Genomic DNA, 11,116 nt, shown 5'->3' on the forward strand with positions numbered 1-11,116 from the left:
GTCACTGGGCAGGCCCCAAGGTGCTGGTGTGGTGTGCCTGGTTGTGGGAGGAGGGTCCAGTCCCCCTCTCCGTGCCTCGTGTCCCTGTGCTGGCCCCGAGGCACTGGCACAGTTTGCCTGGAAGTGGGAGTGGGGTCCAGTCCCTGGATCCAAGCCTCCAGTTCCCAGGCAGGCCCCAAGGTGTTGGTGGTGTGCCTGGGCTGGAGCTAATTTTTTGTCCTTTGCTTCTAACACGGGGGAACTTCCTATGGGAACCAGTACTTGAGTGTGTGGTTGTTTAAATTGCTACTTTGCTGCTGTTTCCCTAGGGAAGGCTTTTTGTGCAGCTCAGGGTTTAATGGTTGATCTTATAGATACTTCCGGCTCTCCAGAGACCTGGTAGATCTGTGTTCTGTAGAATCTCTGACCTGGACCTGAGTTTTTTCATCAAACTGCACCCCATGCAATTCTGTATTCCTGACCATTCTCCTCTGAGTAGTCCTGGGCTGATTGGGGGGTAGGTTGGCTGTTCTTGCTGTGTTCCAGTGTTCTCTTGGTGTTCCCATCTCTCCCATCGCCCACGCTCCAAACACTTCCCATGGGACGGGCCTGGTGCCGTCCCTTGCAATGACTCACCACCCTCTGAGTGGCTCCCTTTTTCTAGTTCTGGCTCCTCGACTCTTGCGTGGGTCCGTGGGAACCCTATTAGTGGTCTTGCTGTCCTGGGGGCCACCAAGGCTGCCTTCTCTCCTGCTGCCTCCAAGTAACTCCATCTGGAGGGCACAGCTGTGGCTTCTGCCGGCTCCTGCTCATCAGCTCCAGCCTTAAAGCAGCCGTGGCCCGAAATGCTCAGAGCAGCTTTTTCTTTCTCTCATTGTAGTTTCTCCCACCTTCATGAACTCTGTAGGTCTCTCTTCCTCTTCCCCTGAGCTCCAGCAGCCCCGGCTTGGCTGATGTTATATTTTCATAGTTGTAAATTGGTTGAGTTGTGGGAGAGAGTGATGCTTGGAACTGTTTATTCTGCCATCTTGACTGGAACCCCGTAAGTGTGGCTATTTAGACATATGTAGATAAATTTGATAGATACATCAGAATATTTCATTTGATTTTCTCATATATCACATTATCAGGACTTTTTTTGGTTGCAGTGTTTGAAACTTTTTTGCTTAAGCAAAAAAAAAAAGGAAAAAAGATAGTATTGGCTCATGTAACTGAAAAGTTTAGAGGGAGCATGGCTTCTTCAAGCATAGCTGATTCCAGATGCTTAAACTCAGTTCTCAGGCTCTAACTCCCTCTTCATCTCTAGGCCCTGTTTTACTCTTTGATTTTTCAGACATGCTATCCCTGTGTGGCAGGACATATGGGCTACCCTCAGCTCCAGTTTACTTGAGTCTTGCAGCTCATGATCACAGAGGAAGAGAAATCTGCTCTTTCCCAGACCCCATAGATCTAATTTTAGAGAAGACTTCAGTTGACCCAGTTTGGGTTATATACTCATTACTAAAAAACCCTATGGCCAGTGACATGGAATTCTTAGATTGTCCAAGGGTGACAAGTTTAGCCTTATGGAGGTGAGATAAATGATGTGATAGTTTCACTAGAATCATACATAAATGGATCTTGATTCAAAAGAGAGGTTCTCGTATGAGAAAGAAGAGGCAGAAAAGGTGCTGGTAGGAAAAAAATAAAAAGTAAATCAAAAAATAGATATTCATTCCATATATGTTTGATAGTGTTTGTAACTACAAATTATAAAAGATTATATCTTTTTTCCCCTTAAGTGCATGAAGATAGCTAGATTAAATTTTCTTGGATCCCATAAAGATCTCCCAACTTCTTTTGGATTATTTTTTGGTTTGATTTCTAACCTTTCTCTCTTGATGTCACACTACCTTTGCAGTGGGACATTGTATTTTGGGGAGGGGTGGATAAAGCATTTCAGTTTGAAAGACCTCATAGACTCTGTGTTTTGACATTTAAATAAATTATTAAAAAAAAATTTTTTTTAGAAAATATTGAAACAGTTATTGAAAAATGCCCTTCCCCCTTGCCCTTTTCAGGATGCTAAACCTTTATTTTTCCCCAAGTGAATTGCACAGAAGCTCAGAGTATCAAACAGATAAAGCCCGTTGCTCTGGTTGAAGCAGGAGTATGGGCCTGTATTTTTACTCTCTCTCCTACTGCATCTCTTACTCCCTCCCCTCCCTCTGTTGTGCCCTTCTTGGGGCCCTGCAGAGCACAATTTGAAAGCACTGGATTGGACCAAAATTATAGGCTAATGTAGTAACATAAAATTATTTCGTAGTTACAGCTCCCTTTTATTCAGAAAATCTTTGCCTTATTTAGATAAGTCTACCTCTAAAGAAAATAAGACTATTATACTATTTATGACTAATTTTTGATGTTCCCTTTTAACATTTTGTAAGTTTAGGAGGTTTATATTTCCTCCTCTTTTGTAGACAAAAACCTTTACCATGTGGGAGGGGGTTATTGGTTAGTAAGCAATTTAAATTAAGGACATGTTTTACATTAAGACTGGCCATACACACCTGTGTTACCTCAAGGGCCGTTAGAACTCACTTCTTGTGATTCTTGAGCTGAGAAGCAATGAAAATATATAAATCTGAGGTTGCCTCCATGTAACTTGCCTTATCTCACTTATTGATCATTTTCAAAGTATTGATCATTTGCCAATCTTACTTATTTTATAACTCCCCCACCTCTTTTTTTTTGGCTATAGCATTTTATAGCAAATCCCAGATATCATATCATTTCACCCAGAATACTTCAGCATGTATGTCCAAAGTCTTAAACATAAGTACTGTGCCATTATCACACCTAGCATAATAAATAATAGTTTTGTATTATACCTTGTTCATGTTCACTTAACCCAGTAGTCTCAAAACATGTCTTTCTTCCATAGGTTTATTGGAATCAGAATCCATATAAAGTCTGTGGCATCTGGTTGTTATGTCTATTAAGTTTCTTTTATTCTGTAAAAGTTTCCTTTCTGTTTTGCCCCCTTTCTTATGCCATTCGTTTGTTAGTATTTGTCCCATGGAATGTACCACGTTCTGGATTTGGTTGATAGCTTCCTGGAAGTGTGGTTTGACTTGCTCTGCTAATCCCTTATATTTCCTGTCAAATGTATTTATAGCTAAAGGATATCTTTAATTTTTTGAGTAATTTTTTGGAGTCTTAATAGCTCTTAGCCTATTTAGAAGACTCAGGGTTTGTACTGGGAATTCTTAGAAAGGACCATTTTTAGAGTTGGGTAACCTAATATTTAAAAAATTATGGAGTCAATTTCTATAACATATTACTTATTGTAGCTGAGTAAAATAATGATTCTAAAGCACTCAGTTTAGTTATTTATTTAATGCTCAGACTAAAAGCCTAGGTGAGCCTTCAAATCCCTTAGTAGGTTTAGATTCTGATCTAATGGCTGCCCCATTACAAGTTCATCTTTATGTTGGATACTTTTGTGTTACTGTGAGTTGAACATCATCCTGTAACCAAAAAAGCTTAAATGAGAGGAAAGGAAGACCTTTATATTATTTTTCGCTTTTTCCATTTATTATTAGTTTTTTATTTATCTTTTTATCTTTCTCAAATAGCTCTGGGGTTTGAATCAAGAAGAATGTCGAAATACCTTGTTTGGCCATACCAATTTAGTCAATCACTGCAGATTTTCACCAGATGATAAGCTTTTGGCTAGTTGTTCAGCTGATGGAACATTAAAGGTATGCTTTTGTACATCATTAAAATGGGTTGTAGTTCTGTGGAAAGTCTTATGATTTGGTTATGGAAATAGTTTCCTGTTAATCACATTTCTACAGAAAGCTTCTTCTTTCAACTTCCAGGAGCATATTTAATGTAACTAAATTATAGTTTGTCATAATGATTGTTTGTAAATGGTTTGTAACCTAATGCTTAAAGTTGATGTAATTTGAGTTCTTAAATTTTAAGCGCATATATTTTATAGTATACATATATTTTAAGCACATATGTATTCATAAAGTATTTCGAGATCTATGCGGACAGGTTTGCAATTTTTATTCACCATTTATTTATTCATCATTTATTTATTATGCCTTTTATACTGTTTTCCTGTTTTTGAGAAGTCATATGGGAGAAAAATGCAAGAGGTAAGGAAAAAATATATTCAGCTCCTGGAATTTACATCCCTAAAAAAACTAAATTCTTCCTTTTTAAATCTCTACCTTCTCAAATAAGATCCTAATTCCACTTTATTACTCCTGTCTCTACTGTCACTCCAGTCTCCTTTTTATTGATTCCTCTTTCTTCCTTCAGTCTTAGGTCCAACCCATCTTTGACTTTCTTACCTCTTGGTCTACCTTTTCCCCTGCTGTTCTATTCTGTTTGCTTTGGTTCATGCTGTTGTTGCCTCAAGTCTGATAGCAGCCTTCTAAGATGCACTCTCCGTCTGTATTTATCCATCTCTATTTATCCAAGTACAGAGCTACTAAAATAACCATCTACCACTATTTTCATCTTGCCACTTTCAGCTGGAACACAAATAGTACCATATTATAAATCAAAGGAAACTATAGACTTACTAGGCTCACTTCTAAGGTTCTCTACTTTCCATTATTCTGCCACCTCCTATTCTATCCAATTTGTTTCTTGTTTCCTCTATACATTAATTGTGTATTCTGGGTAAGGTAACTTCTGGTGCTTATTTGAGCTACAGTTTCTGTATGTGTTCATAGTCCCCATACGTGTTCCTATACCCTTTCTTGGGATGTTTTTTTGCCTCCTTTTCACTTGCCATATTTTTAAATGACCCTCAAAACTTTATGCAAAGATTTCTTCAGAAAGTGTTCTCTTATAACATCAATCTACTTGGCTCTGTATCCAGATATATATATCTGTATCTTTCTGTTTATCTATAGCTGTGTCTCTGTAGATAGAAACTGCTTGGTTTGTCTTCTGATATCCACTTATAAATGTGTTGTACTATTCAGTTTGGTCATTTTCGTGTGTTCTTTGATAAGATTGAATATAGATTTATGATCTGCAGAGACCTTGTCCTCTTTTTGTTGTATCGTTCACTGAAGTTTGTAGTGCAGAATTGTACCCATGACATGCACTCAGTAAATTTTCTTGACATATACTTCTTCTAGGGAAATAGAACCCTCCCAGGCATTATTTTGTTAGGCTCTCTAGAGAAGGAAATTTGTTAATGCTATCAGGTGACTCCTAAGTAAGATAAACTCCTTGATGCTGATCCTCTGGTTGAATCTTTGATCTCTCTTTGCTGAATAAGAATAACTCATTTCTGTATAAGTTACTCTAGGGCATCTGGGAATGCTTTCTGGGTAGAATTCTACTTTGTAGAATTTAGCTAGCTATTAGTGAATGCTGCGAGCATACTTCGGTAGAATATTCAGGTGAATGGATTTTGGCTTCTACGGTGTATTATTTCCAAATACCAAAAATCTGTCCCTTCCTTTGGGATAATCCAAATCATAGGAGGTTTTTCTAGAATACCCTTAGATGGGTTAAGATAGCCCTCTTCTGAGAGTTTCCTTCAGTCCTGTTGGCCTGTTACTTTTTGGTTTTTACTATGTGAATGACTTCAGAAGGCATTTTATATCTCTAGCCAAGTTCCATCTTAACTCCATTGCTAATTCCAAGTTCTGGGAAGATTACAATATCCTTAGCATTATTCCATTGTTAGCTTGCTGAATGTTTGTTTTTTTTTTTGTCTTTTATCTTTTTCCGTGTCCGGCAACGGATCGCAACCCTCAGTGTCGCCCCCGTACCGGACCGGGGACCGGCAACGGGATCGTAACCCTCGGCGCTGCTCCCGCGCCCCGCTCAGCCAGTGAGCGGGAACCGGTCTGTATGTGGGATCCGAACCCTTGGACAGGAGCGCCGCCGTGCTTCCCAAGCGGCGCACTTATCCAGTGTGCCACCAGGCCGGCCCAGCTTGCTGAATGTTTTAAGAAAGTTGTAAAACCAGGCCATTCATCTGTTCTATACAAATGTAAGCTGTACAGCCAAACTATGCCTTCTTTGTCTCTGAGTTATGGTCTTTTCATCCTAGTTATTTGCAGTTTTCACTGTGTGCTTATATCAATCCCTTTCTGCTGTTCTTAAGCCTCTGACCCTTTCATTCTAAGGAGATAACCTTTCCTCATACCTATTCAGAGGGTTAAAACCATCCACCAAGAGCTCTCCACCATGAGCCCCTCTCAAAATTGCCGTGAAAAGTCTTTATTTTCTCCCTTTTTTCTCATCCCAGTGCCCAGAAAATCCTCTACTTAAGCCTACTGTTCTTTTCTTTCCTTCTTTCCCTGGCACCTTGCTTCATTAGTTATTTCCTCTCTATTACTTCTTTAGATTTTCTTCTGTTTTGGATCCTTTCCCATAGCCTGTTGTTCTTGAGACTTCCTGAGCCTTATAAAACTAAGAAGTGAAATATCTTTGATTCTGTTTTTCTCTTTCCCTTCATGATTAGACTTCTTAAGTGATCTATACTTTCCTCCATTTCCTGATTACCCACTCACTACTTAACCATTTTTTAAGCCTGGTTCCATCTTTCCTGTATTCCCTTGAAAAACGTAAAATCCAGTTTTATTTTGTCTCCTTTTTTGTTGTAAAGTATAATGCCTTCAGGATTACTGTGAAATCTGATATTTTTCTTTATTCAGTTCTTATTACTCTTCTTGTATTACCAGTGTTTAAACCCCCAGTGACCACCTAGTTCCTTTTTGAAATTTTTCTCATTCGACATCAGTGCTTTATTTCCTCATCTTTCTAACCCCTTTTCTCTTTTCCCTACTCATTAAAATATAGCCGTTCCTGCAGCATCTAATCTTGGCTACCACCTCCATACTTCTTTTCCATCCCATGAAAAGAGGTCTCATGGCTTCAACTGTCATCTCTTCTGTAAGTGACTTGCAGATGTATCTTCTACCCTCATTTCTCTTACATGCTTGTGTCCTGCATTTCTAACTGCCTGCTAGTTGTTGTCACTTAAGTGATACACCATGCCTCAAAGTTACTGTGCTCCAAACTGAACTAATTATTTTGTTCCCAAATGTGACCCACTTTTTGTGGTTCCTATGTGTTTTATGGTTTTGATTAAAACAGTGTTCAGGGTTTATATCAATGTGACTAACCACAATTGAGATATGTAGTATGAGTTTTTTTCCTTTCTCTGCTTTCTGTTTTCCCTAGGGTTAAGAGTAGTTTTGGTTTTTTATTTGCTTATTTCTTAAATGTGCATAACTTCAAACTCTCTGTTGTCTAACTTGCTCCTTAAATTATTCAAACTTATCCGGTATTTGATAAATTTTCTTTTCTAGGAAATAATATTTTTGGAGGGTTCTCTCTTGCTCCATTCTGGTCAGTGATATTAATTCCAGTATCCTATCCTGGGATATTCCTTTACCATTATCCTGGGATTTCTTTTGCTTTTCTCTTGAGTTGAACCCTTGTTTCCTGTATTTCTTATCTTCTTTCTTGGTTTACTCTCTCAGCTTGGTGGAGAATCTCCTCTAGCTTCCTGAGAAAGAATCTGTAGGAGGTAAATTTTTGAGGTGTCTTTATTATAATGCCTAAGTGTCTTTATTATAATGTCATAATTAATTGAGATTTTTGAGTGCATATAGAATTCTAGGTTGTAAATTTTTCCTTAGAATTTTAGAGACATTACTCCCTTGTTTTCTAGTTTCCAGTGTCCCTCTTGAGAAGTTTGAAGCCATTATTTATGATTCATATGTGATCTGTTTTTCTGTCTTGAAATGTTTAGGATCTTCTCTTTATACCCAGTACTTTTTTTCATTATGTGCCTTGGTGTGGGTCTGTTTTCATTTATTGTGGTTGGCACTTTGTGGCTTCTTTCAATTTGGAAACTCATATCCTTTAGTTCTGGCCTTTCTGTGAATTATTTGACTTATTACTCTGTATTTTCTCTTTCTAGAATGTTTGTTTTATTTTTTCATTTAAAAATTTTTTTCTTTTTCCTTTGTCCTTTTGTCCTTCTTTCTGGAGCATTTCTTTAGCTTTATTTTCGAGTCCTTTATTTATTGAGTTTTTAATTTCTTCTATCATATTTTTAAGTGTCCATTCCTATGATCAGTTTCTTTTTTAATATTATCCTGTTCTTATTTCATCTTTTTATGGGTATTAATGATAGTTTTTTTGGTAGTTTTCATATTCCTGTATAGTTGCTGTTTTTCTGTTTGTTGGTTTTGGTTTCTGTTTCCATTTTAGAGATATTTTGATCATAGGTGTCTGATCTTTGACTATCTGCTTATATTTAAGAGTGCAGCACCAAAAAGTTGATTGGGAATGGTGAACTTATTTATTGTGGTTTTCCTGTAAGGTTATCTGACTATCATGTTTTGATGGTGAACTCCTGATGTTAATCTTTATGTCTTTTGTCTTGATCTGGTTGGGTGTTCAGAGAAGAATCTTTAATGTCCTAATCGTAGGGTGTAAGTATGGCTGGCAAATTCTGAGAATATGTCTAGGCAGAGATCTGAACATTTGGAATGCAGACTTATCATATTATTCCTGTTTTTAGTGTGGTGACCTTGCTCTCAACTGTGTTGGGTGTATAATAACCCTCTATTTCTTGTCCAAAGTAGGGGCACAGAGGAAGGGGATTTCAGTGGACTTTTAAAGATTCCTCCTGACTTATCTCCACATTTATCAGTAGGTACCAGAAGCCAACACTTCCTGAGCCTTTTAGGAGTTCTGTGGTGAATTGGGCTGCTTGGTTGTCCCCACTACAAGCTCAGGATTCAGTTTTTAGGAGTCTCCTTTTCTGATTTCTATCCTTTACAGTTTTGTTGCTGTTATCTCTTCATCCAGGCTCCTTCACCCTGTGGATTGTGCCTAGAGAAAAAAATTCCCTTTACTGTTGTTTTACCTGAGATTTCGGAGGGTATGGAGATGAATATATATATTCTATTTGCCTCTTTAACCTGAACCCTATTTCTTTTGGTAACACTATTTTCTCTACTCACCTGTACTTGTAACTTCGGAGTGATCTTTCACTTAAAACATATTTATTGATTATTTATTGAATACTTACTATGTGCCAGATACTGTACTAGGCATTTGGGTTTAAACACTAAAAACAAAACAAAACAACACAACAACAGCAACGAAACTACACTTCTTGGCCTGAACTTGTTCAGAATCGAGTTGGGGAGAAAGGTAAGTGAATAAATGAATCATGAAGATGATAACAGTATGTACACAGTGCTCTGAGGGCACAAAGGATTCTGTTGGGGAAGGATTCAGAACCTGATGCCACAATCAGATTGAATTTGTTCTCCCTTTTCATTGTCTTCGCTTTCCCATTTTGTACTTTAGTTTGTGCTGACCCCTTAGCCTAGACTCTAGGCCCTGGAGTGTTCTTCCTGTCTTTTTGATATAGAAATTCTGTCTGTCTTAAGGTGGCATAAGGTAGACTTATCTTCAGGGAGTAGAGTGAGGTGGCCATCTCCTTCACAAAGTGTTCCCCAAGCCCACAGCTTCAATACAGCGTTCACACTGTGCTGTGTTTTTTCTTCTCAAGTGACATAGCTGACATATTGTGTGGTACAGTCATTGATGTGCTTGTCTGACCTCTCTTGCTGGCCTGTAAACTCCTCAAAGGTAGTATCTATATCTGATTTATTTATGCAAGGGTACTTTAGAAAGCTCATGGAAAGATTTGTATTATCTTTTAATTCTATTTTTCCACGAACTTTTTGAAGTACCCTCATATAATCTCAAAGTGACTAACATAGTGCTTAATAAATGTGTTAAGGATGATAAACCCTTGCTGTGTCCCTTCAAATCAAACTAAGCCTTCTTCAAACTCAGAAAATTTTAGAAAATTTTAAAAAGTCTTCACTTGTTAGGTATAGGATTTTGATTTCTGTATTCATGTGTAAGTTTCAAAATGTGATTATAAAGCACAGAGCATTAGCAGCAGGGGACAGACATTACTGCACTCCTGGTGAGAACTGCCTGTGTTTGTGGTGGCTTTCCCACAGAGCTATTAAGCCAGTGTTGTTGGCTGGTTTTCACTGATACAGTGACACATGTAGTAAGCAGAGGGCCTGTAAAATGATATTAGATAACAGCATTTCAAGGTCAAAGTCCTCTAAAGCTTTTACCTTCTGAGAAGAAGAGAACTGTAAAATTATTTCCTGCCCCAAATGGCTCTGTAATTTTCTAAGCTTTTTGTAGAGTGTCATGTTGATAAGCATGTGTTTTTCAAGATCTAATGATAAACTATTTCAACATGTGAGTTTTATTTAGAAATTGCCATTTAGAGCAAGGCGTAGGATGCACAGGGACCCTGGATACAGTGCAGTGACTTGCTCACAATGCAATGCTATCATTAGTTTACAAGGTCCCTTGATATGTGGGATTTTATCTCTGCTTGATAGGAGCTAAAGTCAGTCTAGAAGCAGAAGATGTAGGTTAGGCAGGTGTAATGGAATTGGATTGTGTTAGTTTTCTTTTTCTTTCTTAAATCCAGGCAATGGTTGCTTTGTATTTTGTATTAAGAGGGAAACAGTGTGATTTCTCATATACTCTGGTGGATGTAACTGAAGCTTCTGGCATTTATGTTTGTTTTTTTTCTCTTTAATATTGGGCAAGGCTAACTGTTTTAGTACCTGCTGTCTTTTTTGCTTTATCCAGTCTATCCACAGTTGTTGCCAGGGGGAAAGGTTTTGGTTTTGGCCATATTTCTTAATACATATAATACTACTCTAAACTCAAGAGAGATTTAAAAATGTGCCTGGCCTGACAAGTCCTGTTTTACCTGGGAACTGTGTTTTGGAAGTTGAGGTAAAGCCTGAGAAGGAACTTTTTTTTTTTTTTAACCATTCAAATTTTATTTTATGTATTTATTTTTTGAATTTTTATTTTGTCGATATACAATGTAGTTGATTATTATGGCCCCTCACCGAAACCTCCCTCCCTATCCCCCCTCCCACCCAACAATGTCCTTTCCGTTTGCTTGTTGTAACAACTTCAAAGGATTGTAGTTGTTATATCTTCTTCCACCCTCCCCCCCCGTTACTTTTTGTGTGTGAGTGAGTTTATTTATTTATTTTTAGCTCCCACCAATAAGTGAGAACATGTGGTATTTCTT

At 37.9% G+C, this 11,116-nt stretch overlaps 1 protein-coding gene across 1 annotated transcript in view; it reads left to right on the forward strand.

The window, feature by feature from the left end:
• Positions 1-11,116, forward strand: part of APAF1 (apoptotic peptidase activating factor 1) — a 142,754-nt gene that overhangs the window by 77,960 nt on the left and 53,678 nt on the right. Inside the window, exon 16 of the mRNA XM_008572720.1 lies at positions 3,597-3,722. Within this exon, the coding sequence (XP_008570942.1) occupies positions 3,597-3,722 (126 nt within the window). The remainder of the gene's footprint in view (positions 1-3,596; positions 3,723-11,116) is intronic.

Source organism: Galeopterus variegatus, unplaced genomic scaffold, assembly GCF_000696425.1.
Source record: "Galeopterus variegatus unplaced genomic scaffold, G_variegatus-3.0.2 Scaffold827, whole genome shotgun sequence".
NCBI classification, from domain to species: domain Eukaryota; kingdom Metazoa; phylum Chordata; class Mammalia; order Dermoptera; family Cynocephalidae; genus Galeopterus; species Galeopterus variegatus.